This window comes from Pyxicephalus adspersus, chromosome 4 (genome assembly GCF_032062135.1).
Source record: "Pyxicephalus adspersus chromosome 4, UCB_Pads_2.0, whole genome shotgun sequence".
In the NCBI taxonomy this organism is placed as follows: domain Eukaryota; kingdom Metazoa; phylum Chordata; class Amphibia; order Anura; family Pyxicephalidae; genus Pyxicephalus; species Pyxicephalus adspersus.
This window is the reverse complement of record NC_092861.1, coordinates 125,562,269-125,584,476: the sequence shown is the minus strand read 5'-3', so window position 1 is coordinate 125,584,476 and position 22,208 is coordinate 125,562,269. Positions and strand designations below refer to the sequence as shown.

Here is a 22,208-nt window from a genome sequence, read left to right as displayed (position 1 = left end):
CCATAAACATGGATGTATTATATCAGTTATTAAGCTTGGTCCTTGCAAATGCTTTTTGAAAGTCTAAGCTAAAAAGAGTGTCCTGTGCTTCATATCCTTTCTCTTTTGATCTACAAATAATTGAAAAAAGTTGATTTCAGTTTAAAGGGTGTAGTTGATCCCTGCTTCACAGACAGCATCTGCCAGCCTAAGTCGCCTATGAAACAGAAATTTCGATCCGTCTGATATTGGAAAAGGAATTATTATGTGGGTTCCTGAGCAGAATTAAGTCATACCTATTGAGGCCTCAGGAGCATAATGATGGTCCATATTAGGTTCAACCATCAGCGAAGCGGCACCAAGCGGACTTCTTGGCCCGCTGCAAAAAAAAAACCTCACTTCAGATAAAATGACTCGGGGGTTTTCTGCAGGTCCGCTGTGTTTGAATAGGCTATGTTCAACACCATTGTTTTCCTGCTCTTGGCACAAGCACACAAAAGACGTTAATGAGCACTTTCACGACTTTCAAGAACTTTAAGAACAATTTGGTCTTTGTGTGGCATCTCTGTGGATTCCTTCTTCCAAATGACCCTGTTAATAGAAAACTGCTCCTAAAGAGACTGTCTGAGCACAAGCATGAATTGAAAATGGTATGTCAGAAGTGGGATTTGAACCCACGGCTCCATTCAGAGACCAGAACACCCACACCCGATGAAGAAATTGCTCTTGAGTCTGGCGCCTTAGACCACTCGGCCATCCTGACAAGTCTGCAGAGCCTTGCAGGCCTCCGACTGGAATTCTGTTTGCATTATTGGCTAAGCTTAACAGTTATTCGTCTCAGACACGCCTCTAGAACTGCTACACAGTAAGCCACAACTAAAACAGGACACTGTGTGGCCTAATGGATAAGGCGTCTGACTTCGGATCAGGAGATTGAGGGTTCGAGTCCCTTCGTGGTCGTTTTAGTTGATCAGCTCTTGAAGCTCCACCTTGGCAGGATTTTGTGCGTTCATAATTGGGTAGAAGATGGGGTTCTTGGGAAACTCATCAAGTATAGAGATTTGTATTGCAATGCTGCCAACTTAAACGTACCAAAACTCAGAAATTTCACTTTACATAAAAGGGTAGACAACCTTTTTATGTAAGGTAAAAATTCTGTTTGATTTTTTTTTAAGTGCAACACTCTTTTTTTTTTTTAAAAAAAAGGGTGCAGCACTGCCCCCTAATTCTTGATTGCCTAGGCAATCGAGAATGAATGGGAGCGCAAAGCCTCCAGGGATACCTACGTCGCGCATTCCCGGAGACTCTTGGGTGCTCCTTCTGCGCATGCCCGAGCACCTCGGACATGTGCAGGAGCCTTTTCGCGCAAAGTGAAAAATGCGCAGTGAGATCGGCAAGTTTTTCTTCCATCCTACGTCACCTGATCTCGCCTGGTCGGGTGACGTAGGATGAAGAACCAGGAAGAAGAGCAGAAGATGGTGGCGGCCGGAGCGCCAGCTCCTGGACGGGTGCTGGGGCAATGCAGGATGCGATGCAAGACACCCCTGATGGATCTGACTGCCCTGCAGGACTGAAGCTAAGTGTATTTTTTTTTTTTATTCGGCACTTTTCAGTTGAGTTCCACTTTAGGATGTTCTAAATTTTGATTTAATGTCCACTAATAATGACAATGTAATCTTTTTAATATTTTCAAACAGTGGTGCCTGTAACACCAATAACACTAAGTTCAGATCCTACAGCAATAATTGTAGCCCAATAGGAAGAGCAACACAAGTAACATCCTGAATAAAGTATAGTATAAGTGGCTGCTAGTAGCTTTTGAAACAGGACCACCAACACTGATACCTTTAATTGTGCCTAATGAAAACCTGATGTTTTTACTCTTTTGAAAAACTTTATTCAACCATCGCCACCAGATCTGACAAACAGGTGGTAATCACCCTCTGACACCTTTCACCCAGCCCAGAGGCCTAGTCACTAAGAGTCATAAAAGAAAATAAGTCCGGTGTACAGCTCTCTGTTTGAATGACAGTGATTTGGGAGCATTTTAAAGTGTTACTCATGATCTTGTTCTATTTTATTCTCAGCCGGTATCCATTAAAAGTTTGAACAACTGATATTTTAAAAAAGCAGACCTTTTGCTAAAAATAATATATTAGCCAATAACATTTTACCTCCTTCTTAATTAAAAAACTTTCTTTTAATGACCTTTCCAAGATACGTTTTCATTCCATCCTTCTAGGTGAAGGTGATTAGGAGGGTTTTTCTGCTAATCCCTAAATACCTATGTCACATATTCCTGGGGCAGTAGTTTCTACCCATGCAAAAGTTTAGCTCCACTCCACTTTTTGCACTGTGCATACTTAAAATGTGGCGCTGAATGGTTAGGACATCCGACTGACTACACAGCAAAGTGACACTAGTGTTGTAATACAGCTTACAGAAGTCTGGCCCCCAATAGGAATTCATTAAAAGTTTGTGACAAAGCAATTAGTATTTTCTTATACTGATTGTTCTGAGTCTTCTGGCTGACACTTGAACCTAGATCCTTGTGCTGCAAGGCCAGAAAACAAACTACCAAACCACTGCACTTCTCCTTCATTCTCCTTCAATATCATTTACAATAGGAAGAGTCTCTAATACTTCCACACTGCCAGCTCTGGCAAATGACACTATCTGCCTGAATAACTTGCACTCTGTGCACTCCATTATGGCCGATGCTTGAGGTACACTGCACCTGCCAACCTCTTCCTTGGGACCCCTCTCTTCCTAATCATAATAAAAACAAAGTAAGAAAAGTAAATTATGTTTATAAATAGTGACTTGATTTCATCTAGCATGTAAAGCTCTAGGCTCACTCAATTGGATGAATCGGAGCAGTGACTTCCCTGGCTCTTGCTGTATCTTTGTAAAGTATCAGTCAGAAAGAGAGAAACAGAGGGCCTGATTTATTAAAGTTCTCCAAGACTGGAGAAGATGGACTATTATGGGAGAACATGGGTGATCCAGCAAACCTGGAAAAGATTTGCTAAAATCTGAATCACCCAGGTTCTCCCATGTTAGTATATCTTGAAGATATACTTCGAGCCTTGAAGAACCTCAATATAGTCTGAAGGTAAACAGTTTCTGCTGTGCAGTATCTTTAGTAACACTAAAATGCCCAGTGAATCCATGGGAGCACTTAATAATAATATTTTTTTTGTAAAACAAACAAACACAATATAAATACTTTAGGTTTATTCACCTTCCCTTTTGTGCCTGTAACCATTGTCATTGCAACAGAACAGGATGGAAAAGCTTTACAGACCCCGCAGCAACAAGAGGTTGAGAAATATCTTCAGTTGAATTTGTCAGAAGTGGGATTTGAACCCACGCCTCCATTCGGAGACCAGAACACCCACACCGGTGAAGAGATTGCTCTTGAGTCTGGTGCCTTAGAACACTCGGCCATCCTGACAAGTCTGCAGAACTTTGCAGGCCTCCTGCTTCCAAATGGCGCTGTTAATAGAAAACTCCTCCTAATGTGACTGAGCACAACCATGAATTGAAAAATGCTTTTTCAAAGTCTAAGCTAATAAATGTGTCCTGTTTTTCATATCCTTTCTTTTTTAGTACACAGCTCTAGATGCCATTTACCAATGCCTTGAATGCTCCCTCTTGATTCACCTATTTTACATTGGCTTGCTATTGCCTCACGACTCATGGAAGGAATGCAGGCACCTACCCTGGCTGAGCACATGTTCTCATCCCTGCCCCTGTACTTCCTGAATTTTTAATATCCTGGTGTGGTTTCTAAGGCCACTATGAGGGACAGGAAACTCTTGTACAATTGTGCATTGTGTGTTTTACAAAGTTTCAGCTAGCAGATAGAAAAAGGCAGTCCCTCACACACCAATGTCTTTATTAGCTACAGCCCCTACACTGTCCATGTGAGGGGAAGCCTCAGTCTCTTCACATTTACCAATAGTTGGAGCCTCTAAAGTCTTAACCTATTCATACTCCCACTTATCCTACACCTCTCATGTCTCTTTACAGTAGAAGACTAGCGCCAAGTTCAACAGGGTCTTCTTTCACCGATGACTACACCAAGCCCGTTCCCTTGGCTGTGGTTTTGCTGGATAGTAGATAGGGACAGTGGGAATCTCGTTCATTCATAAATAATTTGCATAAATTGTGCATAAATAATTTGATGATGACACATTTGGCTACCTTAAGAGAGTCATAGTTACTCCCGCTCTGCCCAGTACCAGCTCTAGATGCTAGTTACTAATGCTGTGCACACTCCGTCTTATTGCCCACCGCCTCCTCCTCATGCTGATCCTGCTACTGCCTGCCCAGTACCCAGCTCTAGATGCCAGTTACCAATGCCACCCACACTCCCTCTCAGGGCCCAGTGCCTCCTCCTCCTCCTGCTGTTGCTGCTGCCACCTGTCAGTACTCCATTCAATAAATTGTACACTTCTGGGTGGCATTGACAATGCACTACACCCAGCTCTCTATGATTGTTATGAATGCAGTCTCACTGGTGACAGCTGACCAGGGGCCACACCTTGCTACTGACCTTGCTGACCCACGCTCTGTCTCTGGTCCTCCATCCTTTTGCCTAATGTCACCGCACTTCTTGTCCACAACTTTATGGGTCATGCAGGTCATGATGCCAGCTAGCAATTATTTTTTTTAATAAACAGGATTTATATAGCGTTAAGATATTATGCAGCTATGTAAATTCTATAGGAGTGTGTACATTAAACAGTAACACATTTTACTGCTGTTTTGATGGCAGAGACTGTTGCCAGTGGGTTGAGTTCACACCTTCTCAATGTACTAATGTTTATGCTGCCTTCTGGACGCTGTCAATCATGCAAAAAATCCTATATACCTGCTGTGACTTTGCCTGACATTTTCTGGAAAACTACAAGGTCTTTAGAAACTTTTGTATTTTTCCCTTGTTGCCACTGTTCTCCTACACTTACCTAGCAAATTTGGTAGCTCTAACATGTATAGGGGCTTTGCTATTAATGTCGTCCTATTGACTTTAATGGAATTCGCAAAAACCCACCAGAAGTTCGAGGAAATTTTCGCGAGACTGTCAGAGGCCTTCTCGCTCATCCCTAGTCTGCAGTGCACTGCAAGCCCCTGACTGGGAACCTTTTTTTCATTACGTACCTAATCTTAACAGTTATTCGCAGTGTTGGTTGAATATCTCACTATTCGATTCAACAGCTATTTGCTCGAATAGGCCTTTTTTTTGTTCGGGTGATCGAACGTCCAATTCGAACACCATTAAAGTCAATGGCATTGGTAACTGGCATCCAGAGCTGGGTGTAGTGCATCGTCAATGGCACCCAGAAGTGTGTAATAAAATTTTTGTGAATGAAGTACTGGGCAGGCGGCAGCAGCAACAGCAGGAGGAGGAGGACGGTGGGCCCTAAGACAGAGGGTAGACAGGTTTGGTAACTGGCATCTAGAGCTGGGTGTAGTGCATCGTCAATGACACCCAGAAGTGTGTAATAAAATTTTTTGTGAATGGAATACTGGGCAGGCGGCAGCTGCAACAGCAGGAGAAGGGGGCGGTGGGCCCTGAGACGGAGCGTGGATAACATTGGTAACTGGCATCTAGAGCTGGGTATAGTGCATCATCAATGACACCCAGAACTCTACAGTTTTAGTGAATGAGTACTGACAGGCAGCGGCAGCGGAAGGAGGCCTTTTTTGATAGATAGCAAGAGGTATCAGAAATTCTTATACCTCTTGCTATCTATCAAAAAAGGGAGAAAATTTCTGCATTTCTCTTAATAAAATACAGATATTTATTCTCATACCACTTGCTATCAAAAAAGGCAGAAAAATTTCTGTATCTCTCTCAAAAAAATACAGATATTTAATTCTGATACCACTTGCTATCTATCAAAAAAGGCAGAAAATTTTCTGTATTTCTCTCAAAAAAATACAGATATTTAATTCGAATACCACTTTCTATCTATCAAAAAAGCCAGAAAAATTTCTGTATTTCTCTCAAACTATCTATCAAAAAAGCCAGAAAAATTTCTGTATTTCTCTCAAAAAAATACAGATATTTAATTCGAATACCACTTGCTATCTATCAAAAAAGCCAGAAAAATGTCTGTACAATTTCTCACAAAAATACAGATATTTAATTCTGATACCACTTGTTATCAAAAAAGGCAGAAAAATGTCTGTATTTCTCTAAAAAAAACATACAGATATTTTATTCTGATATCTCTTGCTATCTATCAAAAAGCTGAAAAAAGCCTGCATAGTTTGGCTTTGATGACCTTTCCTGCTGCTGCCACCCATGCCACTTAAGGCAGTTTGGCTGCCATGGCTGGTGGAACTGCCATAGGGATCCCTTACAAGCACTTCTTGGTAGTGCTGCATTTTAGGTCCCCTGTAATGGGGCAATATGAGTTGTTCTATCTCAGTCTTGTAACGTGGATCAAGTAATGTAGCAATCCAATAGTCATCAGTCTTTGTTTTTATGTGTTGTATGGGCGGATCTTTAGCTATGCACTCCTGCATGAAGGCTGTCATGTGGCTCAAAGTTCCCACAGCTGAGGGAATTCTGGACACAGGTCAAACAGCAGCACAGAGTCGTCATCCTTCTCTTCCGCCTTGTCTTGCCATCCATGGAACATGCCGCCTTGTGTTTGGGTGGATGGATGCCATGTACCCTCCAAATCCTCTTCTGCTCCTTCCTCCTCTTCTCCCATGCCGGCACTCTCCTCCTTATCCTCATCCTCTTCCACCTCCTCCTCTTCCTGGTTTTACGGTACACTATGACTAAAAGGCATGCATGTCCGAGATGATGTTTGAAACGTCATCTCTTCCTGCAGCGTCCGCTCTGTGTCATGTCCGAGCTCCACCATCATCTGTTCCAGCAGGCAAATGATTGGGATGGTGTCACTGACACAGGCCTAATCACTGCTGATCATCCTGGTCGCCTCTTCCAAAGGTGCCAATACAAGTCCTCAATATACAGCCACTCTACAGGGCTGAAGTAAAGTAATGTAGGTAAGCGTCTCAAACGAACAGACTTTCCAACGAGTGGCCACATCACAAATTAACCAGCGCACCGGCAGATTGAGGTTTCGCTGTAAATCCACCAATCTGGCACTGGCTGTGTATGACCGGCGGAAATGCGCTGACAACTTTCTGGCCTTCAGCAACAGCGGCTGGAGGCCTGGGTAATTCCCAAGGAAGCAATGTACTATGAGGTTCATGACGTGGGACAGGCAAGGTACGTGTGTGATTTTCCCAGAATGCAGGGCTGCCAGCAGATTGGCCCCATTGTCACACACAACCTTGCCTGGCTGGAGTCTTTGCGGACTTAGCCATATGTTCTCCAGCTCCTGCAAGGGAACTTAGAATGGTTGCGCCCTTGTGGCTGAGGGAACCGAGGCATCGCAACCTCTGACTTGTGCACCGAAATAACAAACAGCAGGTTGTTGCTGGTGGTAAACAGATGCTGATGAATAGGAGGTGCTGGGTCTCCGGCGGAGCTAGGTATGCAGGCCTTCCTGCAGCTGCATCTTCCCCTGCTGCCACCAAAGTTACCCAGTGAGCTGTGTAGAAAATACATCTTCCCACTCCATGCTTGCTCGACCAACTGTCGGTTCAGGGTCACAGACACATTGCTCTGCATGTGTTCATGCAAAGCAGGAACACATTTTTGTGCAAAATACTGCTGCTTGGGCATAACGTACTGTGGGTTCGCGCAGAGAAATGCATAACGGAACGCATTGGAGTCAACCAGCCGGTAAGGGAGAAGCTCAAATGCAATCAGCTTAGCAATTGCCACAATGATTAGCTTTGTTTTGGGGTTATTTGGGCCATATTTCCTCTTGCGTTCCAGCATCTGGGGGATGGAAGGTTCTTCATTGGACAAGTGGAAGCCTGGAAGTGAAATGGAGCACAGTAACATTTCACAAACGCTTATGTAGAAAGTGTAGCCACTATCACACGGTACTTCAAACCTTGCTTCTGGTCAAGCTTGAGCCAAACGTTCATCACACTCCCTTGCTTTACATAAAATGGCTGAGCTTTTCAGTAGGTGATTGTGCATCTCTTGTATCTTCATGCTCTTGTCACAAGGTCAGATAAGGCTTCATTGAACATGGTAAGGACGATCTTTTCTGACACTTTGATCATATTGTGGAGTCTGGTAACTCTGTGGAATCCTTTTGATGAAAGACAAAACCACAAGTGAAGTGGCTGTCAGAGCACAACCTTGATTTGAAAAAGGATTGTCAGAAGTGGGCTTTGAACCCACATCTCAATTCAGAGACCAGAACACCCACTTAGAGTGATGATACAGATGTTGAGTCTGGCACCTTAGACTGCTTGGCCATCCTGACAAGTCTGCAGAGCAATGCAGCCCTCCCAGTGCAAAGAAGTTTGAACTTTGTGTCTAACTTAACCAATAACTAGTCTGGGAGACACTTCTGCAAATACATTTCTCAAAGGTTGACCGTATACAAGTGTCCTGCATTTGAAATTCTTTTTTTCTTGGATCCACTGGTGCCATCTAAGTTGTATAACCTGAAAATGGGCAACTCCTTTAAGAGTGTGGCTGATCCACACTACACACACAGCCTCAGTTGCAGCTAGTGCCCCAAACTGTGTGGTATAATGGATAAGACGTCTAACTTTGGATCAGAGGATTGAGGGTTTGTGGTTGGTGTTCTTTGGCTCTTGATGGTCCACCTTGGAAGCTTCTGCCCCTAAATTTGGGTGTATTATTTTAGTTATTAAGCTTGGTTCTTACAAATGCATTTTGCGTCTTACCTAATAAAATTTCCCTGTGATTCATATCCTTTCTTTTGTGATCTACAAATAAAAGTTGATTTCAGTTGAAAGGGTGTGGTTGATCCCTGCTTCACAGACAGCATCTGCAAGCCTGCCTCCCTTTAAAACAGAACTTTGAATCAGTCTGATATTTGGAGAGGAATTATTATGTAGGTTCCTGAGCAGAACCAAGTCATGCCTATTGAGGCCTCTGGAGCATAATGATGGTCCATATTAGGTTCAACGATCAGCGAAGCGGCACTGGGCAGACTTCTTGCCCACTGGAAAAAAAGCCCCGCTTCAGATAAAATGGCTCAGGGTTTTCTGCAGGTCCGCTCTTTTTGAAAAGGCTATGTTCAGCACCTTTGCTTTCCTGCTCTTCGCACAAGCACACATAAGACGTTAATGAGCATTATGTAGCAGGACTTTCACAACAGTTTGATCTTTGTGTGGCGTGTGTGTTAACTGTGGATTCCTTCTCCCAAATGACCCTGTTAATAGAAAACACCTCCTAAAGTGACTGTCTGAGAACAACCGTGAATTGAAAATGGTTTGTCAGAAGTGGAATTTGAACCATTGCCTCCATTCGGAGACCAAAACATCCACACCCAGTAAAGATACAGATTACAGATCCTTAGTCTGGTGTCTTACATGGCTCGACCATTCTGACAATTTTGCAGAGCATCCAAGCCTAATAAAAGTGTCCTATGTTTCATGTCCTTTCTTTTTTGATGCACAAATTAAGTTGAATCAAGATTTTAGTTGAAAGATGTTAATGAGTACTATGAATCAGAACTTTCAGCACATTTTGTTCTTCATGTGAATTGTGTGTTAACTCTGTGAATTCCTTCTTCCAAATGACCCTGTTAATACAAATTTCCTCCCTAAAATGACGGTCTGAGCACAACAAAATGAAAAAAATTAGTCTACATTGGGATTTGAAGCCACATCTCTATTTGGAGTTTAGAATACTCACAACCTGTGAATAGATTGCACTTGATTGCAAGGTCTGGCACCTTAGACCACTTGGCCATCCTGACAAGGCTCTAACTGCAATTCATTTTGAAACAATGTACCTAATATTAACTGTTATTCATCTAAGACACACCTGTAGAAAAGCTAGAGAGACGGCCCTTACACAGCATACACAGTTCAGATCTTTTATTTTCATGCTCTTGGCACAAACCCATATAAAATATGGGGAGTATGTTAGCTTTGAGGATTCCTGTTGACGAACGACAAAACACCAAGTGAATTTCAAAAGGGATTATCAGAAGTGCGATTTGAACCCACACCTTTATTCAGAGACCAGAGCACCCACACACAAAGAAGAGACAGCTCTTGAGTCTGGTGCCTTAAGCTGCGTACACACGGCAAATTTTTCTCGCCCGATAATCGGTATCGGCCAATTATCGGGCGAAAATCTGCCGTGTGTACAGTCGGTCGTCGTCCATCGTCCAACGACCGTCCTGGCGGATCCATGGACGATGGACGACGACCGATCGTAATGAAAGGGAAGGGGAGAGCGCGCAGCAGGGTGCCGCTCCGTCGCTCTCCCCCTCCCCTCTCCATAGAGCATGAACGGTGCTGTATGTACAGCATCGTTCATGCATCGTGCAGTCTTTTCTCGTTGGAAAGGATCGTGAAAGATCCTTTCCAACGAGAAAAATTGCAGGTGTGTACGCAGCTTTAGACAAGTCATCAATCCTGACAAGGCGGCAATGTGTTTCAAGTCTCTCAGTGGAAAGAATTTTTATCTTTGTGTTGTTTCAGAAGGGGGAGGGTTTGAGACCTTATGTTGATGTTTGTTAGCTTCTGATACTCCACCTTGGAAGCTTTTTATCTAACCTCTGGCCGCTTCATTATCAAGGCCTGTTTTTATGATTTTCTAAAACGTTTACGTTTGTTCAGGTTTACTGAATCTCTCCCCTGATATATTAGGTTCTGTTTTTCATATACTTTTTTCTCTATGTTCTCTATCTATGTACAAATGAAGTTGTCTTTCAACAGATTTCTTGATTTTTTTTAAATTTAAGAGGAAACATACATTTCTTAGCTATTCTAACTCATTCCTATTGAGGCCTCATCTTTAAACTATGCTCCATGTTTTTTAAGGTTTTAACCTGACTTCATATTTTCTCTACACACTTGCATTTGCTTCAATTCTTTAAGGTTTTTAGTTTGACTTGATTTTTTCTCCACGCACTTGCATTTTTTTTCAATCATAGGAGCAGATAAAAATAAAACAAAAAAATCTACCCTAGTTTGACATCTCCAGGAATTAGTACCCTTACAGTTCAGCAAATTGGAAGCTTTGGTCTAGGGTTGTAGGCTGTGTGGCCTATTGGATAAGGTGTCTCCAGTTGGATCAGAAACTCAAAGGTTTTACGCCTTTAGTGGATGTTTTAATTAATGTTTATTGGATTTTGATGTTCCATCAGTGGCTTGGAGGTATGATAAATTCTCTTGCTGATACTGACATATTAAGCAATTGCTATACCACAGACAGACTAGAAAAGGCAGATACCTTTTCTAATAGGCCACACAACCTACATCCCTACACCTATAAAGCTTCAGTTACGGCTGGTTCATTACATAATTAGTGCATTTATACAAGTCCCAAAATGTGCAGTATGGAGACATTCTCTAACAAAGCCAGTCAGAGAATGTGGGTGTCTCAGCATACCATATTTTTGCTGTAGTTTTCTAACTCAGCAAGCTCACATATTTTCTGACCACCTCAGCCCAGATTGAAATTGGTCTGTCAGCCCTAGGCCTCTCTTTAATATGTTATGTCTTTTTGTCATGTTTCACAAAGGAGTATAGAGCATGATATTAAACAGGTCATCCTAACAGCTAGATCTGAACTCAGTAGACCTGGGATATCGACTGCAATTAAACACCTGAGGATGTCACCTGGTTTTGTCACCTGGGATGTCACCAAATATTCTGATTCTTGGCCATGGAAGATCCCTTTTTTGCATTGGAAAGACTTGGGTCTGAGAGAATGGTCTCCTCCTTTCCACACAGACCTAGAATCTGGCAATTCTGGAGGGAAACGTTTCTCATGGTGAAATGATATCTTAAAGTCATGTACATGATTATCCCAATAGTAACTTTGACACAGTAACAATGGTAACTATGCCAGCATCATATGTTGATTGAACAGACAAGATCTTCTCAGTTGTCATTTTTCCGATTCATTAGGCAACAATTACATCAGATGCAAGAGACTCTTGAGGGGCACTTTATTTGGAGCAGATAGTTTAAGGAGCTTGACTCTGCCCACTAAGGACAACAGTTTCAAAGATCCTGAAACTTGAGTGGCCTTTCAAGGTTTTCTAGCCTTTTATTGAATTGAATTTGAAAGACAAGATCCTCGGGAGAATGGGCATTACCATGGTAGCTGAATATGTCAAGTCTATATTATATTCCTTGACAAACCACAAACTAAAGAACTTCATCCCAAGGTTTCCTTGTCAGCAAGACATGGGGACAGATGAGTTGACACTGGACTGTGTTTCCCCAGTGCCTTTCATGTATGGGTTCTCAGGGGGGAGCTGACCCCTAAAAGATCTCACTGGGCCTTCTGTTGCTGGCAGCCTTTTTGATTACACACAGCCCACAGTCACAGCCCAATTAACCCACAGCATATCTTCTTCTTGCGCATCGGCTATTCCAATGCCACTAGTCTATCCACTGGATTCCTTGTGAGATTTATTTAATTTTTGTGAGGAGGGACAGTTATGGAATACTAGGTGTATGGACTGCCTTGATTTTATTTACTTAAGTCCTAAGACTGGTGGGGGGGAAGGAGGGGATTAACCTATTTGCATGCTACCTTGGAGCTATCAGGAAAGGAAAATAAGGGTAGGGAAGTATTTAACTTTCCATTTTCCTGTTTGGGAGAAAACATGCTCCATTGTATAGGTAATTGATCCCACCCTTCTATTGTGGATTCCCATAGAAATCAGCTTTAGTGTATGTTTTTAAAACCCCCAGGTAAAATTCCATGTATCTTTACCTCCAAAAATATGCTATCTTCACTTTTCACTATATCCATTACGGATCGCATACTCAGTTTTACAATTTTACTACACACGTAGCATAGTAAGCTTTGTGGGACAACATTTTGAGAGCATTTGGCAACATTATACTCTTTTTTTACTTGTGGAAGACATTTAAAGGGCCTGGACAAGCCTGAAAGCAATTATTGTGCTGCAGTTGATTTTGATTATTGATTTGCAGTTTTGTTGGGATCAAGGTCCAGAGTGTATTGGAAGGAAGGAGTGGGCCAAACACTCTATCAGGAATTGGAGGTGGCTGAATAGCACCTGCCATATCCCAATAAAAGTAAATTTCCATTTTAGATTGAGAGATCAAGTTGTACCTTGAGGACAACTGTGGATTAGGAAGAGAGGTCCATGTGGGGCCCGAATATAGAAGGGCTGGAAGAAGCCTGAATGCCATGAGTTTTTTAGGGATTTGTGTTGTAAGTATGTCTCCATACTGAGAAAGCTGACCAAGTGTGCCTAGTGGCATCCCTTTCACAAGGACATTGCGAGTGACTTTAAAATGATAGTGTGCCAAGAGGGCTAATGCAGGAGAAATGATTGCCCTGCTATCATACCATTGCTAGAAGCAAGAAAAAGTGATTAAAATTCTTGTATAATGATTTCTGATGGGTCGCTGTTTTGGAAATACCACACAGTGAAGTAAACTGTATTTTTTTTTTAAATAAATGCAAGTGAGAGGATTTATTTTACCATATTTTCATATCTTCTGATTTAACGTTCTCCCCATTTTTAGTCTTTCAAATAGTGTTTCAAATCAAAGATATAGATAGCCACTTGGCTAACATAAACCACCAGGTGTACTATATAGGCTTGTGGCCCTTGGGAAAATGTTGAATCTGCCCCACCCTACTTTTGCAGATTCCCAGTAAAACCAGCCCACAGACAGACAGAAGAAAAAAAAAAACAGCTGGAGCTTCCCTGCAAACAAATTTCTGCTGGTTTCACCTCAAACAATGGCCCCACTTTATGTCCATCAATGACTTTTCCCTGTGTTACTATATATATGTATACCACCAAAAAATTCCTAGATAAAATGCTACAATAATTCTGAAAGAAATGCACTTAGCAAGCACTAAACTTGACATACCAGCAGATGACAGCTGTCATTGATAAATGGCAGCAGGGGGAGAGACAAGAATAGATTGGGAATCGCAAACTCTAGTTTGACTCCACCTATCAGCTGTTGAGCTGCAGTGCCAACAACACTCAGGGTTAATTTGTAGTTTGCCAGGGACGTGACACCACATCCATTCTTACTTTCTGCAAGCACCACTTTACTAAGTATACCTGTGTGTGCCTTCTGTTCACAGTATGACTTCACTGAGACCCTTTACCTGTGATGATCTCTTCCGCTTCAACAACATGTAAGAATGAAAATGTTTTGTAATTTTTTTTATAATATTGTTTCTATTAAAATGAGCACAAAACCTTACATACAAGCAACGTCATGTGTAAGATACCATTGTTTACATGTGGATTAGGTAGAACTGAAGACAATAAACACTTTGAGGTTTTTTTTTTTTATTTGCAACTTATAACAGTTATATTTGGTCTGATTTTCATTCAATAAATCAGTAAAATCACAGGTAGTGTTTTTTTTTACCCAATACTATTTGATTACCCTTAATGTTCTCTGTTGTGTTTCTCCATTTAGAACTTCATGAGTGAAATACCTCTAACTGCTCAGAAGTTTATATATTTGAAATAGTATATGGATGCTATGCAGAATATTGTTCCATAATGTTGGTCCAATTTGCCTGAGCTGACATTCTAGTAATAGGTGCCCAAAAAATTATGTAAAAAGAACTTTCATGACAATACTCCTATTAATCAGTTAAAGAAAAAAAGGGAGTAGTGTAGTAATTTGCTAAGTATATTGCATGCATAATAAAAAGATATAAAATATGTGTAGTGAATATGAATTGCTGAAATGTACCTTGCTTTGAATAAATCTCTTACTTCCTGTGTGTCTCCAAAACAGGAATTCAAGACAAATCTCTATAATAGGTAATTACCCAATCCATATCCAGGACCAGCATAATTTCTGGCGCCCTGGCCTCAGTTAAGGATATAAATGTTAGACATAATTATCTTATATGGACATAATATAGATATATTATTTATCTGATTGTGTTGCCTATGATCTCAGATTTCATTTGTTTACACACTCATTTAAAGGGAAGGGTTTCTCCTACAGAAAGGGAAAGGGTGGAATGATAAATGCATACATCTTTACCATTGTGGAACTCCATGAAATATCTCTGTTAGTGCTTTCATCCAAACATACTGTATATCATTTTCAAACAGATTCAAAAATTCAAAAACTAATTTTACACCAATTTGTTTAAATGTAAAAGAACTGCCATTGCTAAGTTCTGCTTCTGAAAATGCAACTTTTCTGGCTGACATGCTGAGTGATGCAAGTTTACCCTGCTTATATTTTTATTTTTGTTGTTGGGTACATATATACTAGAATATAAACCATTACAAATAGAAAGGAAAATGCTTTGATCTTAGTATATACCTAGAGTGCAAAATGAACTGTGCACTGTATAAAATGCACTCAAAACTGTAATCAAAAGAAATGCCAAAAAATAATGTAAATGGTGTGTTATTTTTAAAACAATTATTGAAAAAATAAAATCATATGCGCTCAACCCTTTTACAGGATACAGTATTTTGTACTTTTTAGTTGGTTATGATAAGTCTTGCACTTTAAACGCTGGCCTCTTGTTAAATCTCCAACAAACTGTTATTTTTTTTTTTTTTTGCATGTTTGTTACACACGTTATATGGGGACCATCTACTGGTATAAAGCGAAATCATTTAATACTTGAGTATATACAGTAACCCTTGTGGCAATGTACTTGATGATGTTAAAAATATATTTGCTTAAAAAAACTGGATTACTGGAAAGTGCAGGATGATGCTAGACCTACTCCAGCCAGAAACTGAAGAACATCTGACCTGCAACAGCTTATAGTACACACTGTGGGAGGCTGATAGAAAAACCTAAACTTAGCTTTTAACACCTAACCTCTAAAGCAATCTCCTAAATACCAACAGGCTCTAATCCCAATTCTTAACCGAACACCTAAAGGGAGCTTTTAACACCTTTATCCCCCAAGCCAAACACATTCAGTTGGGACGTAATTACCTTTTTTTTCTGCTGCCTTCTCTCCTCATTCTGTCTTTGAGGTCTTGAAAATTAAATTGACTTTTTGCTGTGAAATCTAGTTTAGTTACCCCCTCTTCATTGCTTTCTAGACATAAGTACACCTAAACATAATCTAGTAGTGCAATACAAGCACATATCATAAATTAAGCCTACGCATACTTGCAGATGTTTCATTTTTAAGTCCAAAAGTTACAAATATATATTTTTTTAATCCTATTGAAAATATTTCAAATAAATTGCACATTTTCTATAATTATCCCATTCAAAGGCCTGTACACAGGTCAAATTCCTGTCTTTGAGAACAATCTTTTATGATCGATTCCTGTGGTGCAAGAACAAATGAGCACTGTATACAAAGTGCTGTTGAGTTCTATGGAGGGGGGGAGGAGAAGGACAAGCAGGGGCACTCTGCTGTGTTTTCCCTTATGGAAAATTTGTTATCTCTAGTCAGCACCAGATTGCTTAACAATGTTGGGAGACTGCTGTACACATGCAAGATTTTTGCTCAAGACTCGTTCAGAATGGAACTGCTGGAAATTTGGAATTCTACAAATCTCAGGAGCTTGTCTATACTTGTCAGTCAATCCTAATATGTTTAAAATTCATACTTGTGATTTCCACATATATACATTTTTATTAGTTCACTTTTTTTTACATTTATCTGTATAAAAATTTTTTTCACCTTTATTTTCACAGAAATTTGGATCCCCTAACGGAAACAGTATCCTTCCTGAATTTTTTGCATATTGATTTTATTCATCATATAGTACAAAGAATGCAGTGTAGAGAATAGTACAAAGAATGCAGTGTAGAGAACTTTAGTGTTTAGGGTGTTTTATTAGTTATTATAAGTAAAAAAAAGTCCTTAATAAAAAAAAAAAACAGTATAGGATTCCATTCTACCTAGAGTATCTGTCACACTGGCCAGAGTACTGCATCATTGCCGAGGCTCCTGGAGGAGAACTTATGAGCTACAGTAAGTTATCTAATAACTCTTAATTGTAATGTCAAATTGACATGTTTAGGGCTAACCTGTATTTTGCTTATGCCAGTCAAAGCCACAGATTTGTACTACTTTCCACAACAACCGACCTACACCCTTGCCAGTAGCACATTTTCACCCTTGTTTCACACTCTGCTACCGTGTAATGCTGGGAGTGAAGATATAGCCCAGTAGATATCTGTGACTTATTGCTTTTTTTGTTTGTTTGGTTTGGGGTGGGAGAGGATAGGGGCCCGTGCCAGGTTGTTGTCTGGATTTTTGCTCACTTCCTGTCTTGGTGACAGTGGTCAAAATAGGATAAGAAGAGAAGAGAAAAATTCACAAACTCTAAAAAGCAATTAAAACTATGAATCCCTCTAATTCTACAAAACAAAATGTTGCAGTAACATTCTAAGTCTCAACCAAATTGTTATATCTACATAGCTAAAATATTGTGAAAAAAATAATAATATTAGGTCATTTTGCTTTTGTAGTAGCTTTTAGAAGTGTAAATAATCTATCTTCCTGAACACAGGAATCACAGATGGTAACCTGACAACTATACATCTACGCATGTTAACTCCATCCATTATAGTAATAATCGATAATATGTATGCTATTTGTTCTTTTTGTTTTTTTTTTCAGGACTGTTATCTATCTACATTGGATATTGCTGTCAAACCTTTATAGTATAGGCAGCACACATTTCCAATATGGACCCTTCATCCAACACATTATGTGAATTCATTCAGCAAGCTCAGGAGACTGAAATTTGGAAAGTTAGAGAGATGATCAGTTGCAGACAGGGCCGGTTTGAGGCACCTTAAAGCTGGGTGGGAGCCTCTCATACCATGGACACCTTCCAGTTCAGAAAACTTTAGATAGAAAAAGTAGAAAAGCCCCAAAATTCTCCAGGGTAGTAATTGTCACCCTCCTAAAATATACAAACTCAAAAGAAAAGGGTATTACAACAGTATACCCAAGGAAAGAAGACTTTCAGAAAAGCAGGGATTTGTGTAACACAATAATATCCATAAAACATTAAAAAGTTTAATTTGCAATAAGTAATAGAGTCAAGGCCTAATATGATATGATACATGTGAAAACATAAGCACCATAGCAAAGTCAACTAAGCTGGGGTCAGCATCTTGGTGATACTAGTATTCAGGTGATACTTGAAAATCCCAACGTGTTTCTCAGAACAAGCTTGCTTCTTCAGGGGAAATATCACAAAAATATACACAGGAAACCCCTCTGGTGCTTGGCTTCAAAGAATAAAAAAGAGAGTGGATCTGGAACCTAGCAAACAGGTGGATATGCAGCCCAATAAGGAACTTAAGCCCAGTAGCATTTACCAACTTTTTGTGGTTAGAGACACACCCTTGAAGGGGTTTCAATTCTAAGGCAGAAAAATATGAACTATATACATTTGTTAGTTGAAATCCCCCTGTCTTTTAGTTAATGTGCAAGTTCCAGAGTGTGCCTCCCACATGCAAAGCCATTGAAAGCTGTGAGTCTAGGGTTATGTGTGCTCCTGACAAGCAGAAATCAGCACCTGGTTGTCAAAGAGATCCCATGCTTACAGAAAGAGAGCCATGTTCCAACTCTGTCATGTGCAGGAATGAGCTGGAAAATTTCTTTATGAACTAAAACCACTGTTGAAGTTTTCATTCCACTAGATAATGATTTAGCCTTTGTTTATAAATCTTCAATTAGTTTTATAAGCCTGTTTATTTTTTCATTTTTCTTTCATTAGGCTGAATTAACACTGACAATGAGGTTGTGGTATGCTTACCGATTCCTTGAGCCAGGAACTGTTTATCTAATGTTTTAAATGTGCCACAGTTAACGTTTCTAGCTCCAAGTTAGAAACAATTCTTGCCTCCAGAAACATAATTTTTAGTGCCTAGGGACAAATCAGAATAAAAGTTTTAGTTATTTTTTTTTCATTTAATATTAGTTTTATGTTAGTTTTAGAGGGGAATTAGACGGGAGGGGACTAACTTTTGCATCCCTATTTTGGGTGCCAGACAATCTTGTCCTAGCAATGGTTGCAGTTTATTTTGTTCCTAAAGGACATGTTCAAGGGTTTCTTCACATCTATATGAACATTATATAAATGTTTTCTTTGTAGTTATGGGAAAAGCTGAGGGCTCTATGGCTCGAGAAGAGTGGCATGGACACGTCACTGCAGTATCTGTGGCACCTGAGTTTCGACGCCTGGGCTTAGCTGCCAAACTAATGGAACTTTTAGAAGAGATTTCAGAGAGGTGACTATGACTTTATCACAATAATACAGTTTGAGCTCTACTGCAAACCAAGCTTTTGATAATCTGCTTTACTTTCTTCATGAACAGGAAAGGAGGATTTTTTGTAGATCTATTTGTGAGAGTCTCGAATCAGGTTGCATTTAACACGTATAAACAGCTGGGATATAGTGTTTACCGGACAGTTCTAAAGTATTATTCAACCAGCAGTGGTGAGCCAGATGAAGACGCCTATGGTAAGTAGTAAAAAAAAGGAAAATAAACTAGAAAAATACTTTTTAAATGGAATGTAAAGTAGTTTTGCACATGTTTTCCTTATTACAGACGTTTGATTTTTTTCTAAATATATAAATACTATATATTATTAATATGAAGTCCTCTATACAGCCAATGGGTAGAGCTTTAGGTTGGGTACAGACGTCAGATGATTTTCGTGTGATAATCACCTCAGAGCAAATTTTGGACAAGAACCTTGCGTGTGTACAGTGCTCGTCTTCCATCTTCCAAACAACCGTCCTGGCAACGCATCATAGTGAAAGTTAAGCGGAAAGAGTGCAGCGTGGTACAGCTCCATCATTCTTCCCTCTCCATAGAGCAGAACAGTGCTGTATGTACAGCGCTCATTTATGCATTGTGCAGTTGTTTGTCGTTGGAAAGGATCATGAAAGATCCTTTCCAATGACAATTATTGCACGGTTGTATATAGTCTTAGTCTGTTTTTTACATCATCTGTAAGGATATTTTTTAGCTGTGAGGAAAGTAGTCAATTGTTTTTAGAACTTACATGAGTCATTAAAGCAGTAGCTTCTCCCTTAGACAGCTGAGGTTTCTATGAAATCGTACTATTTAGCACTGAATTCTCGAAAAGACAAACAAGTTTGTGACGCACAAGTTCTCTATCAGACACAAAAAATGCAAACTGTTTTGCTGTCTCTTTTGATAATTTACAGTCCTTTGGAGGGTACTAGGCTATGTTCTATAGGTTTAGTTTATCTGCTGGTTGACAACAATCTGTAAATTTATTACAAGGGTTCCAGGGCTAAGGGTATTTATTTTTGGTAAATATACGCAAAAACATATGGCAGTGTTCTTCTGTTTAAAGCAGAACTGAACCAAGTGTATACTCAACTGCCCCCATTCCGTCACTGCCACCATCTTCTCTTCCTCATTCCAATCTTTGCATCTGCAGGGGAAGCCCTGACAACTAACTTCAAAGCTGCATATTATGCCAAAGAGATGGTCATCAGGCAGGTAAAAAAGCTTATTGCAGAAGGGACATTACTTGTCCTATTCTGCAATAAATCCCCACCTGATCCCACATTTTTAAAGTGGAATTTTAGTACTGTAACTGTTGAGTACATTATTTAAAAGAAAAATTATTTCTTATATTATTAAAAACTTTTTTACATGAATATTTTTATTCACATTTGTATGCATTTGTTAACTTATGATAAAAAACTTGTAAAGGGTATTTATGATTTGCACCCAAAAAAGAACTTTTTTATGTCCTTTAACATAATGAAAAAATGATTAAAAGAAGATTTCTATTGGGAAATCCCAACTGGTACACAAACAGCAAAACACACTTATTTGTTATTGCAGTGTGAGTCAGTATGAAGGATTTTCCCTAACTTTCTATCATGTATGACACTCATCAAATTGAAAAGGGAGTGAGGTACTTTCTCATCTCGTCTGCCCACGATAAACAGTGTACAAAGGTTTTAACTTCTTCCCACTTTATTCAAAGTGACATAGGTAAATAAAAAGGTTGTCAGGTGTTGGGCTTTAAGCTTCACAGAGAGATTTCGCCCTCAGAAATCAGGATGTAAACATAAAAATTATCACAGCTTTGAAAATATAAACACATACCTCAAAACAAGCTATACATTGAGAGTCATAGTAGCAGTCACAATCCACTTGGCTTATGTTTCAATTTTTTTAATTAGTTTTCCATCTCCACAACAAATTAATATAATAACAATAAAAAAATACAGTACAACATCAATGGAAACATGTTGCATCTAAACCTTTCTTAAAAAATTGAACAGGGTCCAGGAAGGGGGTAGGAGAGGGGTGGGGAAAAAACATGGGATATGACATAGCATTGTAAGGGCTAGAAAAAATGAGGTAGTGTACATGAAAAACATAAGTATTGCAATATACACATATTTAACCTCTAATACGAGGCCTAAAATGTTCAAGATAAACAACAAGTCACACAGTTCCTAAAGACATATTACAAAGTGCCCATACTGAATCAATTATTGTACCAGGATAACATATAAAAACCACAATGGGGGAAGGAAGAGGGAAGAGATAACCAAGGGAAAACCAAGAAGCCCGGGAAGGGAAGGGAAGGGAAGGGAAGGGAAGGGAAGGGAAGGGAGGCGGGGGGGGAGGGAACAAGGCCACTTGGTTTTTAAAGGTTCTAAATATATTATTCTGAACTTCTCTTCAATCTTTATATTGGACCAGCTTTTATTGTAGAATCTTACTTATAAAAGGTGTTTGATATTTCTGTATGCATATCAATTAAATCCTAAGTTCCGTATCTATGTTCATTTTTACAGATATGAGAAAAGCACTATCAAGAGACACAGATAAAAAGTCTATAATTCCTCTTCCCCAACCTGTGAAACCGGAAGAGATTTATTAATTTAGGATGTGCTATGTTACTTTTTTTAACATATGTATGTAAATAAAATTTATTATAAATAATAATATTATATTGTTTTGTTTTTTATATGTGTTTAGGATGTTTTTATATATGTGCATGTGGCGCAACAATAGTTGCTCATTACATATACATACTTTGCTTCTAAGTTTAAATAAAGGACTACTACAAGCACATGTCTGGTCCTTTCTCGTGTATATTGGAGAATGTTTTCCCTAACAATGCTATCCAGCAAACCTGGAATGTA

The 22,208-nt window shown here is 39.6% G+C and overlaps 1 protein-coding gene and 2 non-coding genes across 3 annotated transcripts; 1 reads left to right on the top strand and 2 right to left on the bottom strand.

Annotated features, from left to right (window-relative positions):
• Positions 1 to 632: 632 nt before the first annotated feature.
• On the bottom strand, positions 633 to 742 carry TRNAL-CAA (transfer RNA leucine (anticodon CAA)). Its single transcript has 2 exons — positions 705 to 742; positions 633 to 678 (listed from the first exon to the last, which is right to left on the bottom strand). It is a non-coding gene; the product is annotated as a tRNA-Leu (tRNA).
• Positions 743 to 3,327: 2,585 nt separating this feature from the next.
• TRNAL-CAA (transfer RNA leucine (anticodon CAA)) lies at positions 3,328 to 3,436 on the bottom strand. The gene is made up of 2 exons: positions 3,399 to 3,436; positions 3,328 to 3,373 (listed from the first exon to the last, which is right to left on the bottom strand). It is a non-coding gene; the product is annotated as a tRNA-Leu (tRNA).
• A 10,697-nt stretch (positions 3,437 to 14,133) lies between these two features.
• Positions 14,134 to 21,990, top strand: LOC140330139 (N-alpha-acetyltransferase 20-like). The gene is made up of 6 exons (XM_072410457.1): positions 14,134 to 14,224; positions 16,735 to 16,759; positions 16,924 to 17,014; positions 19,155 to 19,290; positions 19,378 to 19,523; positions 21,858 to 21,990. The coding sequence occupies exons 1-6, from the start codon at positions 14,172 to 14,174 to the stop codon at positions 21,941 to 21,943; spliced, it is 537 nt and encodes a 178-aa protein (XP_072266558.1). The 5' UTR covers positions 14,134 to 14,171; the 3' UTR covers positions 21,944 to 21,990.
• The last annotated feature ends 218 nt before the right edge of the window (positions 21,991 to 22,208 follow it).

What these genes read in the sequence shown, in the direction of transcription:
- LOC140330139 (XM_072410457.1), top strand. Translation starts at nt 14,172, where the DNA reads ATGACTTCACTGAGACCCTTTACCTGTGATGATCTCTTCCGCTTCAAC. An exon ending in CTCTTCCGCTTCAACAACAT is followed by an intron (nt 14,225 to 16,734) that starts GTAAGAATGAAA and finishes TTATTTTCACAG; the next exon opens with AAATTTGGATCCCCTAACGG. An exon ending in AGGAGAACTTATGAGCTACA is followed by an intron (nt 17,015 to 19,154) that starts GTAAGTTATCTA and finishes TTTTCTTTGTAG; the next exon opens with TTATGGGAAAAGCTGAGGGC.